Source organism: Aspergillus caelatus (genome assembly GCF_009193585.1).
Source record: "Aspergillus caelatus strain CBS 763.97 unplaced genomic scaffold BDV27scaffold_465, whole genome shotgun sequence".
NCBI classification, from domain to species: domain Eukaryota; kingdom Fungi; phylum Ascomycota; class Eurotiomycetes; order Eurotiales; family Aspergillaceae; genus Aspergillus; species Aspergillus caelatus.
The window spans coordinates 1-13529 of NW_022475728.1; the positions used below are offsets into that span (position 1 = coordinate 1).

The 13529-nt window shown below is 47.9% G+C and overlaps 6 protein-coding genes across 6 annotated transcripts; 3 read left to right on the forward strand and 3 right to left on the reverse strand.

Annotated features, from left to right (window-relative positions):
• Positions 1 to 218: 218 nt before the first annotated feature.
• Positions 219 to 1881, forward strand: BDV27DRAFT_170560 (Zn(II)2Cys6 transcription factor; the record flags this gene model as incomplete). The annotated part of the gene is made up of 2 exons (XM_032075333.1): positions 219 to 277; positions 331 to 1881. The coding sequence occupies 2 exons, from the start codon at positions 219 to 221 to the stop codon at positions 1820 to 1822; spliced, it is 1551 nt and encodes a 516-aa protein (XP_031920487.1). The 3' UTR covers positions 1823 to 1881.
• Positions 1882 to 2474: 593 nt separating this feature from the next.
• On the forward strand, positions 2475 to 4363 carry BDV27DRAFT_170562 (serine hydrolase domain-containing protein; the record flags this gene model as incomplete). The annotated part of the gene is made up of 4 exons (XM_032075334.1): positions 2475 to 3036; positions 3099 to 3209; positions 3263 to 3524; positions 3580 to 4363. The coding sequence occupies 4 exons, from the start codon at positions 2475 to 2477 to the stop codon at positions 4361 to 4363; spliced, it is 1719 nt and encodes a 572-aa protein (XP_031920488.1).
• A 343-nt stretch (positions 4364 to 4706) lies between these two features.
• BDV27DRAFT_170563 (glycoside hydrolase family 95 protein) lies at positions 4707 to 7263 on the reverse strand (the record flags this gene model as incomplete). Its single annotated transcript, XM_032075335.1, has 5 exons — positions 4707 to 5727; positions 5777 to 6821; positions 6869 to 6953; positions 7009 to 7091; positions 7140 to 7263. 5 exons carry the CDS (start codon positions 7261 to 7263, stop codon positions 4707 to 4709), a joined length of 2358 nt encoding a protein of 785 aa, XP_031920489.1.
• An 852-nt stretch (positions 7264 to 8115) lies between these two features.
• Positions 8116 to 8898, reverse strand: BDV27DRAFT_139381 (uncharacterized protein). The gene has a single exon (XM_032069439.1). It carries the CDS (start codon positions 8857 to 8859, stop codon positions 8170 to 8172), a length of 690 nt encoding a protein of 229 aa, XP_031920490.1. The 5' UTR covers positions 8860 to 8898; the 3' UTR covers positions 8116 to 8169.
• A 522-nt stretch (positions 8899 to 9420) lies between these two features.
• BDV27DRAFT_164547 (uncharacterized protein) lies at positions 9421 to 11668 on the reverse strand (the record flags this gene model as incomplete). The annotated part of the gene is made up of 5 exons (XM_032073717.1): positions 9421 to 9783; positions 9833 to 10292; positions 10351 to 10514; positions 10578 to 10969; positions 11266 to 11668. 5 exons carry the CDS (start codon positions 11666 to 11668, stop codon positions 9421 to 9423), a joined length of 1782 nt encoding a protein of 593 aa, XP_031920491.1.
• A 744-nt stretch (positions 11669 to 12412) lies between these two features.
• On the forward strand, positions 12413 to 12703 carry BDV27DRAFT_139383 (uncharacterized protein). The gene has a single exon (XM_032069440.1). The coding sequence runs from the start codon at positions 12454 to 12456 to the stop codon at positions 12616 to 12618; it is 165 nt and encodes a 54-aa protein (XP_031920492.1). The 5' UTR covers positions 12413 to 12453; the 3' UTR covers positions 12619 to 12703.
• The last annotated feature ends 826 nt before the right edge of the window (positions 12704 to 13529 follow it).

The window sequence follows — 13529 nt, forward strand, 5'->3', positions numbered from 1 at the left end:
TTTAGCATATGTTCAAGGATGAAAGATGGTATGGTCAAAAGATTTGAATCGAGAAACAAAAAGAGATCGTGGTGGTGGCTGATTGAGGAACGGAACTACGAGACTGGGAAACATAAGCGCTGAGGGAACAGGCGACACTGTGGCTGTGCTTCAAGGCTGCCTTACGATGCAACCCTTTAAAGCCTCAACATAAGCCACTTCCAAGTCCACCCGAAACAATGGCAAGAAAGAGAAAATCTAGCGGTAAAAGGTCTCGGGCTGGCTGCATTACCTGCAAGTGAGCATTTTCTTCAATAAGAACATTGTAACAATTGTTAACAATCGCCGCAGGCTACGCCACGTCAAATGTGACGAAACAAAGCCCATATGTCTCCAATGTCAACAATCCGAACACAAATGCGAGGGCTACGACAACGCATCTCAAGCTCAATTACGCCGGAGAATCGAAGCTGTCTATAATGTGTCGCGCAGGCCTCCCCTTAGTGGAGATCATCACATTGTTCTCCGCCCCGAAACTCGAGAGGAGCGTCGGTGGGCGGATTTCTTCCATGCGAAGACGGCCGTGGCCTTTTCTGGATTCTTTGACTCCGTGCTCTGGTCATATTTGATTCCGCAGATTAGCGAGGGAGAACCGACCATTCGCCACGCCATGGTAGCTATCGGTGCTATCCATGCGCAGTATCAAATTGCGGCAGATCGCACAATGGCCGATCCCTCATCCACAAACGAGTTTGTTTTGCAGCAATACAATAAAGCGATCCGGCATTTGATGGATCGCATGTCTACAGCTGGCAGCCAGGACTGGGAGCTAACATTGACCACCTGTTGTCTTTTTGTTTGTTTGGAAATCCTTCAGGCGAATAAAACAGGAGCACTAGATCACATAGATGCTGGGCTGAAGATACTCTACCAACATGAACAAAAACGGGGCGCAACAGGCCGCACCACAGAATTGTATAAGGAACTACGCCGGTTATACTCCAAATTCAATTTGGAGGCTTCGTTCATGGGTCGCTCCTTATATCCCTTGGAAACCCCGTCCCAGGATGTTACAACTAGCGACGTGGTATTAGCCAATCTCTCTCACGCCAGGAGCTACCTCGACAACTTGATGAACAAAGGGCTCGCATTTATCCGATCTGTCGACCTGGATAGAAAACCCCGAGACCCAGAGCTGCAACACAAATTAGAGCTAGAACAGCAAAAGATCTGTGATGAGTTTGATACCTGGCTAGTGGGCCTGAACAAGCTGATCCAGAGGATGGGCCCATGGATCCAGCAAAACGACCTACGTGCATCGCTCATTCTTAAGATTTACTATCACACCTCGTTGATCTGGGTAAAAGCAGTTCTGGCACGCGATGAAAACGTCTTCGATCTTTACATTTCAGACTTCGATGCCGTCGTTGACTATGCAGGAAGAGTAATCCAGCTCACCGTAGAGATTGACGAACGGACTAATAACCAATCAATGTTCTGTCTTGAAGGCGAGGTTATTGGACCCCTCTACTATGCAGCAATTAAATGCCGCAACCCTGTCATTCGACGAAAAGCCATCGATCTTCTTCTCCACTATGGAAAGATAGAGGGCATGTGGAACGCGAAGCGATATGCAGCCGTAGCAAATCTAGTGATGGAGGTGGAGGAGAGTGCATGTTCGGGAGTCATAGAGAGTGAACGGGATGTGGACCTCCAGGCTCGTGTTTACGACAGTCTTCAGCCTGAAGTGACGGAGAGAAACCCCTGCCAGGTCCTGTTGTTGTTCGAGCCGGATGGGGTAGGCTCTGGTTTTCAGCAGCGCATGGAATTGGTGTATTGGTAGAACTTGTAGATACTAGTAACTTTTTGACACATTCTATTCTTAGAGTTTCTGCCCACAACTTTGAAAATGGTAACCTACTCTCGTCATTTTTACTGGGGCTTTTCCTAGTTTGCCTCTAAATTACCGTCGTGGCACAATAAGAGGCAGCCTTAGGGGCTTGAAGGCTTGGCGTTATCCGATTATTGAGGGAGACTCATAGCTAAAGTACTAGCCCAGTTCTATCTTTAACCCTAATTTAGGCCTGGGCTGTGATGACCGATCTTCATGCCTTCAGTTGGGGGCTGAAGAACGTGATTAGCCAGAAGCGGACGCTAGTTCATTAAATATCACTTACGGGAGAGCCAATCACCGGCCGGCTCACGAGAAGCCTTATACATCTGGCTTACAAGGTGGATTCTGGGGGCCAACTTTCTACATCTGCCAGCAGAAGAGAAAAAGAAAGACAAGGCCGCTTACTATTATATCCTAGGATTCATATTTGTCTGTCATTGGCTGTCCCGTAAGAGGATCACTAGATTGTAGAATGTATACGGAGATCTGAAACTGTCCACTTTCGTAGCATGGATAGTATAAATACAGCACAAATGTGGTGGGAAAGAAAGCCATGACTTTTTCAATTGCTCAACATACCAATCCTTTGTTTTCACTCATAATGCGCGCCTCACAGTTTATTCTCCTTTCTACATTATCCCCTCTCGCCTTGGGAAAGTTATGTCCCATCCAAGGACCTGCCTTCCCAACCCCTAAGGATGTTACCAGCAGCTCAATTTTCACACAGGCCAAGAACCAGCTGCTCAGCACTCTCGAAAAGGCAACCCATGCATCAAATATAACTGAAGTATTAGGGGTCGACCCGGATTCAATCTCGTTCAGTCTCCAGGTTTTCAACACGAAGAACGATCAGCCATTGCTTGAATACTACCATACTGCTCCCTCGATTCAAAATAGCACAGTGGGCGTGAGAGAAGTTGACGCGGACACCGTATTCCGAATTGGCAGTGTATCCAAGCTATGGACGGTCTTAATGCTTCTGATTGAGAAGGGTGATGCGTCTTTTAGCGAGCCTGTTGCGAAATACGTCCCGGAGCTGCGTGACGCCGCAATAGAGCTCAGGCAAAACGTTACCATGCGAGATGATGAGGTTGATCATCTTCGCTGGGATGAAGTCACAATAGGGGAGCTAGCAAGTCATATGGCTGGGGTTATCAGAGAATGTACGGTGTCTCTGGGTTTTTTCTTTGATTTCACAACTAATCTAACTCATCTGCGTTCATAGATGCATCGGTCGACATTGCAGCCCTCTCCGCCTCAGCGCCCGAAGGATTCCCTACGCTTCCGAAGTCCGATATCCCACAATGTGGTACCAAGGTCGCATGCACTCGGTCCGGTGAGTTCAAATATTATTACCACAAGGAACCCCACTACTAATGACACATCCAGAATTCTTCGACGGCATCCTAAAAAGCCACCCGATACTCCATACTAGCGCGACTCCTATCTACTCCAACCCCAGCTTCCAGATCCTCGGATACGCCCTCGAAACCATGACAAACCAAACCTACAAGTCTCTACTCGAAAGGGACTTAATAAAGCCCCTCGGTCTGTCGCGGTCGAGCTACGACAAGCCAGAAGACGATACAGCCATCATCCCAGGACCCGCCACGAGCAGCCTCTATGGCGTAGACGCCGGCGGTGAGACTGCGTAAGTGCCTAACCATTTTATATACTAAATAGTCTAAGAGTCTAACCACTCACAGTGCGGGTGGCCTCTACTCCTCAGCAAGAGACATGTCAACTGTCGGCCGAGCAATCTTAAACAGCACACTCCTCCGTCCCTCGTTGACAAGACGATGGATGAAGCCCCGCGCCCACACCTCAAGTCTTGAAATCTCCGTCGGAGCCCCATGGGAAATCGTCACGTTGACCAGCCCCCGCACGATCGACTTATATGCCAAACAAGGTGACCTGGGAATGTACTCCTCCATGTTTGTCCTATCCCCAGAACATGACATCGGCTTCGCAATCCTTGCCGCAGGAGAATCAACAACTAAGGCCGTCACCCTCATTACAGACCTAACCATCAATAACCTCATCCCAGCAATTGAAAACGCAGCCAGAGAAGAAGCCAAGATACAGTTCGCAGGCGAGTACTCATCCACGAATGCTACCATCAAAATCACCATTGACGATCAACCTGGTTTGAAAGTTACCGAATGGACCAACGAGTCTGTGAATATAATGCAGCTCCTGGTTGCGAATCTGGGGTTGCAGAATGTCTCAGATCTCAGTGTTCGTTTGTATCCCTCTGGACTTAAGGCGCCAGGGCGAGTTGGCTTCCGGGCTGCCTTTCAGGATGTTTCTGAGGGGGATTCGGGGATTGGGCCTGTTACGCGGGCTTGCACGACCTGGCTTTCTGTTGATAGTATTATTTATGGGAATGTGGGTGTTGATGAGTTTGTGTTTGGGGTTGATGGGAGTGGAAGAGCTGTGAGTGTTTCTCCGAGGGCTTTGCGAGTTGAGATTCCTAGGGTTGAGGAATAGGGTGTGGTGGGTTTGTTGGTATGTCTCTAGATTAAACGTATATAATCACCTAGTGCATTTACTCGTTGTGCTCCTTTCTTCTTTGGTCTTATTGCTTTCCTAGATATTGCATTGATAGATCATTTATTAGTACGTGAGAAGATGTGCGTCCCTTTCACTTATTTGTTATATGCCTTTAACCAAATAAGAGACGATGACGAAGGTCCATAAGAAGATATCCCTACGTATAATCCCGCGTTCTTCACAGAGCCGTAGTCCCATTTCTACAGAGTCTTCTCTGTATGTGCATTTATATTCCTTCATTTACAAGTATACCCTAATCTCAGGGGTGAGTATCTCCCGATCAAACCAGCACAGTCCCCTCAACATTAACAATGCGAACATTATCCGAAACTCCCTGCGCACTCGCCTTATCCACCAACCCCTTACTATCCCAAGAAAAGTCGACACTTCCACCCCCTCGCAAACGAAGTCCCTTAACACTGCCACCAGCCCAAGCAGCAGGAATAGCAGGACCCAGAACCACCGTCCGAATATCATTTTCAGAATAGGTACTATCAAGCGGCATATCGACAACCAACATACTCAGCACTGCCCCAAGATACCCAAAGTTCGCATCGATCTGGAAGGCACCGGACGGCGTATCACCACCACTATAAAGGGACAGACCACTCTGGCCAATGTTCTGGTCAATAGTCAGGCGTAGTTCGTAGTGAGCTTTGTCCGTGTTATTGAGACGAGCCCAGCAAGCGGACCGCCATACTTTCTCCCATCCGGCGTTGGTGTATAAACCCACGCCACGACTGATGAGGGAGGTGTTAACGGCGGATTGGATCGTAGCGTTGTTGTAGCCGTTGAAGTACGAGGATAGAGACCAGCCTGGGTACCAGCCGACGAGATGGGAAAGATGGCGATGCTCGTTGCCCTCCTTCTCGTAGTCGTAGCTATCGGGTAATTTCCATTCCTTGATTTGGCCCCAGGTGCCAATGTGGAGGCCTTTGTCAAGGAGGGGGAGCTGACTTTTGATGTCGTTTATAAGGGTGGAGTCGGTTTCGCCAACGATATCTGAGCCTTGGATTGCGTTCTCGTAGACTTGGTGAATGAGCTGTTGCCAATGCGTGCAGCCGAACGTGGTCGGTCCTTGTTCGGGGGAGGTACACGGGTTAACAACGAGAGAACTGTCATTGCTGAACTTATCAACCTGTAATTGAGAGGCCCAGAACTCGGCGACGCCTTTCAATAACGGCCACCCCTGTTCACTGAACCATGTTTTATTGCGTGAGTAATCGTAACGGTCCCAGACATGTTGCATCATCCATGCCGGCGCGGCCGGATAATTCGCTGAGGTTTGATAGGTTTTCATCCTAGGTTATCAGTGCTTCGAAGCAAAATTGTAAGAGATGTTTTACTTACCCAGTGTGTCCGAAAATGTTCATCTCGTCGTGGGTTACCCAGCCAGAACCGCCGTAAAGGAGGTCGGCGGTTTCGGCACCGCGCGGCATCCAGTTCTGTTCCATGTAATTGAAGACAGCAACTGTCAAGTCGCCTAGTCCTGTTGCCTCCGCCCCCCAAAGGTTCATTTGCAGGTTGATGTTTGCATGGTAGTCGCCGCTCCAGGCTGCATTCTTCGTGGGACTCCATACCCCCTGAAGGTTGGGGGGAAGACTGTTCTCGCGGGATGATGAGATGAACAAATGGCGACCGTAATCGAAAAGTAACTTCTCCAAATAAGGGTCTCCTTCCGTCTTATTGGCGTTATAGTTGGTAATAAGTTTGGAAAGCTCTGTGCCTGTGGAGTCCTGGGTATCCGGCAGATCCAAAGCAAAAGCACCCATAAAGCGACTGTAGTCCTCAATGTGAGCGGCGCGGAGTTTCGATTCTGACTGGGACAGCGCTGCGGATGTGATCGTCTCCACATATTCTGCTGGGTCCTCTCCCTTGAAGGTGTAATCGGTCGCTGCAGTTCCCTTAGTAGCGTCGAAGTCCGTTCCAGCACCGATCACGATCGTCAGAGAAGAGCTGTTTCTGGCATTGATAGACAGCTTTCCGGTTGTACTGTCGCAGCTACCAGAAATAGAGGTACGTGCGATCGTATCGTATGTCATCCCACGGGGCGGGCCTTCCTGTGTGACGCCTCGAAGGTGAGCGAAATCCGAGTCACAGCTGGCATTCCAGAGCGAGCGTTGCTCAACAAGTTGGTCGAAGTATATTGTAACGTTAGACAAAGGTGCTGTCGAGTTCAGCTTGTAGATACAGACTTGAGCAGGGTAGCTGCAGTAGATGTCTGTAGTATACTTTCCCTTGCTAGTCGAGTAGGTTGTCGTATGGATACCGGTACCGAGATCCAGGGACCGAGTATAGTCGCTCACTTTGTCAATTCCATCTATCGCAATGGTGAGATTGGCTAATGAGTGGAAAGATCCATAGCCATCTGTGTCTCCGTGTAGTCGTGAATCGTCTAAAAACGTCAGATAAATATCGACAGAGACTTTGACTAAAACTGACTGCCGGTTCCTTTCTTCCAGATCTCGTTCCGAATCTCGGAGAGAATCTCCGTCATACTAGAATTGGGGTTACCACCCCGATATCCCTTGTATATTTCAGTGACGAACATATACATTCTATCATAATTCAGTAGAGCTTACATCGATTTCAAAAGGACCACCGTCCCAAAGCTCGTCGTGGTTGAGATTGAGCTTTTCCGCACCGGGCTCTCCGAACGGCATCACTGTCAGGGTTAGTAGGAAATATTTCGAAGTTAAAGAGATAAGCATACCCCCCAGCTTGCCATTTCCCAAAGTAAAGGCCTCATTAGTCGTATCCCAAGAAGCAGTCTTCGACGACCACAAGGAAGTCGCCGTGGCAAGGGAGCTCATCCCAAGTAAAACCAGGGACCGCATATTTCTGGCTCTTGGCTACACAATTCGAAATATGGACGCCAATCGTGATACAGAAGGATGGGCATCAGACACTTTTTAATTGTTTTCGGTCTCGTTTCACGTCGCGGTCTGCATGTTCCTTTTTCATTTTGTTTCTCCACCATTCAGCCAAAGTCACGGATAAATTCCATGCGGGGAAGTAGTAGTTATGCCGGCTAATTTCATGCTTAGGTGGAATCTTGAAGATTTCCTAACAAGCTAACAGTATCCACAGCAAGGTTTCAGAATGATCTTGCACCAATGATAGAAGCGCTTGAGTAGTTTTGAGGATCGGGTTGTATTGAGCTCTGATTGAGTTCTCGTGGGCAGTGGAGTTGGATCTGTTTACCGGCGTCTTATTTCAAAGACACCGTTTCCGATCCTTTGCATTCTTAGTGTTGATTTCAAATCCTGATCTAGAGAGGAGTCACAGAGCAGTAGCCGCAACCATGTGCCTTATTGCATTGATGGATTTGCTTGTCAAAACCAAGGCGTATGCTGTCGAAACTTTGAACTATAGTCTTTTAGACATAAATATAAGGCCCTTAAAGCATTGCATAGAGAAGTTTATAATGGAACAAACAAACGACAAGCGAACGAACTAGTCTGACTAAACAGCTCCGGGAGCAGGTATAAACCGACTGGTCCGTACCTTGCAGTTTAGGGCTCACACATAAGGCTTGACTGAAGCCGTATGAATACACACACACACACACACACACACACACACACACACAATAGTATATTGAAGCAGTAAAGGTTTTTGAAACTAGACAAGCGGATCCAATCTATTATTTGGATACAAGTTGGGTTTGTAAATGCATGCGGACGATAGTCACCCCAAAGCACATAAACCTATCTCCATTTCAAATATGGACTTTCAATATATCACTGACCTACAGGAATGACTGACAAAAGCGCTGTCGCATCTTTTGTCGAAGCTGCAATTACATCCTCCGATGCCGATGCTGCACGCCACATACCAAGTCCAACGAAACGCCCATTCACAGAAAAATAGGTTCCAACCATGCGACTTTCTCGAACCCTGCGCTGCTCATCCCAGAACCAGTGAAAGGACGGTAGTGGCAGCAGATGCTGAATCATATACTGTGGTACGCTGGTCTTAGCGGCCTGACTACCAAGGGATGCAAGCATCGTTTCCCATTCGTGAACAGATATGTTCTTTCCAAGAAGAATGCCGTTCCCACGGGCGTCACGAACAGGTTTGAGGATATATCCGTTCTTAGTCTGGGGATCCTGCTGGGAGTCTTCGAGAAGGGTGTTGAATTCTGATGACCCCGGAAGAATCGTAGGTATGATCCTTTCCCTGAGGAGTTGAGCTTGCGCCGGGGAAAGCACCTTGTGTTTGTGCAGCAGTGCATCAAGCTCCTGAAGAATTATACCTAAGATTCGTTTGTCGTGAGCGATGAACACACTGCGAGGATCGTTGACACAGCACAGTCCGATATGTCGCACCATTTCCAACGGGAGAGCAAATAACTCATAGTCGAAGAGTTGGAGTCCAATTTGATGCACTTGTTCTAGAGCTTCCCCATTCACTTTTATTAGTTGAGGCATATCTGACGTTTTGCTGACGTCTGGGTCTGCGCCCCACACACAACATAAAATAAAGCCAGTCCGACTGGCTTTGCTGGGTACCAGACGCATGTCCTTCGATTTGACCTGTCTTGTTCTCATCCCCGTTCGCTTTTCAATCAGGCCGAATAAGGGGCTCGTCCGCGGAAAGACTTTGCCCTCTGATACAAAATGTATGGGCAGATCTGGATCGAAGAGCGCTAATAAGCCCTCTTGTACTTTCTCGTACCTCGTAGCAGGCTCAAATACCGGACTGTCTTTGAGGCAACCAGCCAGAGCCTCGTAGACACACGCGACATGGCTGATGAAACTGATGGGAAACCGGCCATTAATTTCGCATACACGGAATTCGGGGTCCTTGCCCTCCGTTTGTACGGGTATCAAGATATCAGGTCTCAAGTTTCCCTGATGGCCAGCATAAGGTCGCATGATCCCTTCATCAGTAGCATGATCTATCCACTTGAGCCGAACTTAGATTAGTCTCCATAGATAGTACCGGGGATATTAGGGTATCATACCCGAAGAAGATCTTCTGCTTGAGACTCAAGGGGGCATTCGACTTGGAAAGTTAGCCTCCACGTCTTTCCACCACCTCTCAACAATGTTGTTAAGTGCAATGACCAGGGCTTCCTGGAACACCTGTATATCATCTGGGAACCGTCGTGGGAGTAGAGCCGGAAATGGATTCAACCGTCGTGAAACTGGTGGAATTTCCCCATATGGGCTCACACAGGTTACAAGGGATTTTTCTACCGCTTCTCTCTCAAGGATGCGCATCTCTGACCCGATCTCATTCGGAAGAACGGGAAATTCAGAAGTTTGGGTGCCAGATAAGGATAACTGAAGTAACCATGGAGATTTTTGGTACAGAACATTTGGAACCTCTCTCTCCACTAACTTCATTGACTGATTACACTGTAAGCCAGGCGCCACATGGGGAACAATGGCAACTTACAGAGTTAAAACAAGCGTTTATCCTCATCCTAATGAAGCTCTTAAAAGGCATCGTCTCCCGACAAAAGTAGCGATATACTTCCTTTCCGATCGGATTATCTCCCGACACAAGAATACTAGAAAGCTCAGACCGGACAATAGCCCAACCATTGTGTGATCTTTCCAAGTCCAGAGCATCTAGCATGAATCCAATATTGTTATGGAGGATTGCATGGTGGACTCTATCCCAAACAACGTGCAGGTCATCACTACACAGTCCGCTGAAGTTAGTGGTATCGAAACCCTGCCTCTCAAGGGAGGATCTGTGCAGTTTTATTCCTGCAGCATCTCGGATTGCGAATCCCATGATTGCCTTTGTCTTGCGATGGACGCGAACGACAGTATTCTGCCCATGAAACTCACATCCTATTCCGTGACGCAGCAAGGGATCCAACGCAAGTCGTAATAATTGATGGACATAGCTGTGCTCAAACAACATCAGATCTCTGTACAGCAGGCTTCGGCTAGAGAATAACATACCTCTGGAACCATTTCAATTTCTGCTCCACCGTCGTTAAATCAAAAAGGATTTCGGCATATGTTATATCCCTGCCGAATGGTTTTTCCATCAATGCAGAAGCGAGGATCAGAGTCTCATCTCTTTCGTTGGCTTTGGCTTCCATATTCTCCCGTAAGATGCAGGTCTAATGGCGCGCTTCGCTCACATTTTCCTGGCTACCCGTGACAGCGGCCACCTCACCAAATACCCAGAGGTCCGGCGGGAAGAGCTTCATGAGAACAGGCGTGATGCTTGAGGCTGCAGCGGCAGACCAGCATGGAAGAACCCGGAGCGCGGATGTGATTAGACATGCCAAAGAAAATTTGATGTCGAATCCGTAGCCGGGGACAGACACCGATCGGATAGACGCTTGAGCCTGTGCACAGTGGGGAACTGACGCCACAATCTCCGCCTCAGGGAAGAAATTATGCAATGACGGTAAATGCTGCGATAGACACGGTACAATGATCTTGTCCTCTGTCGTTGAGATTTCAACTTTTAGGAGTTCCCGAAGAGGCCGCAGGAGATCTTCGAAAGGTCCAAAAACACAGGCTGATGAGCGCGAAAGTATCACGAAGGACAGCCCGGGATTCAACATATCTGAGAGGTCATCAGGGCCGACAGGCTTCAGTAGTTTATCGGCATAGCAAGTCCGGTGGAACTAAGCATATGAAAGAGAAGTCGTCAGCCATAGAAGCCTGACAGAAAGGGACCCGCAAAGACTTGCCGGATGAGAAGGATGGCCGGTAATAAGAGATTGCTCCCAGTCAATAAATTAGGAGTTCAAGTCTAGTAAGGGCTTTCTGGCCGCGATTTCCATCCACTTCGCTGGATGTTTTGCGAGCTGGTTAGTAAAGCTCTTATGTTTCGTCCTGCGCGGTGTCATCTATCCATACCTAGCATATCCGCAGAGTTGCGCAATTCGCGCGCAACCGCTTCCCTTGTTTCCACATTGCATGCAAATCCAATTGATATGAATTCAAATATCGTGCCCGGGTTGTCTTCCTGGGTTTCCACAACTTCGTTACAGAGGGTGACGGGCACTTTGAAATCCTTTGGTCGCCAGATGGACCCTTGCCTCTGTACAACCTCGGTTTTTATACAACGAGATTCGTCACATTCTGGTGTGATCTGACCTTCTAGCCCCCCGGGGGATTTCGTGCCAGGACACAACGTGAGGTTCACTAATCCTTCATTGACCAATTGCGCAAGGAGGCGTTTTGTAGTCTCTGCCTTAGCTTTAACTCGATACTCTGAGGCGACAGTCATGGCTGGTATGTCGTGGGAGATGGGCTTCATGGTGGAGACAGGGAGGGGAGGTGTTTAGTTGAATACCAGATTGTTGTAGTCTCAATATAGAGCTCCGGATAAAGTGTTTCCACGGCCCAAACTATTCCTTCGAAAGGCGAAGGAAGTTGGAAGGATAGAACGATTCGGTCTAAACGCAGCTGGCGGGCGAGTTAGCTATGTGCAGGTATCACGCCATGCTACATGGGTATCAGCTGCAATGGGCCTATTCTGCCTATGAGAAGCTGTTCTCATAGACGCATTCGGTGATCCACAGTCTAGGTAGCAACTGGTGTATTGTGAGAAAGCATTCTTGTGCAACCCCCGTCGTGAAACGTCGACTGGACCGGCAATTACCCCGGTGATCTTGTGATCTGTTGGGAATTTGGCCATCATTTCCCTGACCACCAAGCAATAGTCCAGTCCACAGTTGAGCTGGCAACTTTAGAAAAGAAAATCTTCAGCTTCGCCAAATTAGAGCCCAGTACGGAGTTCAGGCCGATTCGAACTATGCGGTATACATAATGTTGAACTACTTTTGTATGTCTGAAGGAAGTCACACTTCAGGTGTTCACAGCGGCTGAAAGGGTTCTCTACTCTGAAAAGCTTTTCCTCAACCCTAGAATTCACCTTCAACCTCGGCGCTATCCTGAGTTCACACAGGATCCTTCAGTTCTTTGCTTATCAGGGCGTCCGATTGGAAAATGCAGACCAGTTTTCCAATTTGCATCCGACGTCAAGAGCGTTCTGGCCCAAATAAAGGGGATGATTCAAATGCATGGCAATGGGTGCCATGTATGGATAATGTCTGGGAGTCTGAGAACATCCCACACAGATTCCTTCAAGCATGCTCTGTTTTTGACCGACCTAGCGATTTGTCTGCTACAAACGACACGATGGGGTTCCTTGACAAAGCTATGCACTGCATTGAAGGCATTGGACTTGATCCACCAAGATGCTGACACACTACTGGGGACGTTAGCCGAAGCGGGATTTGATTTTCTGAGGGATCTGGTGCCGAGACTTATATGGCATCAAGGTTTTTACTACCCACCAAACATCCTTTGTCGGGTTTGGCCTCAGTGAACAAAGTGTGGAAGAAGAAGACCAGGTGATGGATAGCATTTGCCAGTCTGATATGCCCTTTGTACTACGACAAGGCTGTGGCGGAGACTGTAATAGTGGCCGAGAGTCTTATAAGTTGGTAGGCTTTGCTTATGTGGATGGAATCTGCGAGGGGTCCACGGGGCCTAAATCATATCTTGACCATGTGTGTACAGTGCCATATGAGAAGCTTCGTTTGAATTAAAAGGGCCCTGTCGCTTCGAGTGCTTATATATAGCTATCATACCTACTATTTAGAATCTATTTAGCTTGGTAGGTAGTTTAGTTAATATATTCCCAATATGTTTGAGAGTAATGGAGAAGCATTTCAATGTATTGCCAGTGGTTTCAATGAGAACCGAGATATATTTTTACTTAGTCCTATACTCTCAGTAGTAGAGCTAGACCCTAATCATCAAGATAGCAATCTACAATCCCCAAATCTAGATCCAATCTCAAGCTCCAAAACGCATAAATTCCATACTCAGACCCATATAACATTAACAATAACAATCCCTAAAAAACAGTATACATTTAAATATACATACATACATAAACCCCAACCCCAACCCCCCCGCGCCCCATCCGATTGGCCACCCACCACCGACATAACCCACTCTTCAATTTCATATCACCGATAAGATAAAATCAACCGATTTTAATGCCCCTCCCCTTCCCTGACAACAACTGCCCTACCCTGACCCCTCCTACCATAACCCCAGACTCCAAAAAAAAATACACAACTCTCGAGCCCTGGACCCGATGGACG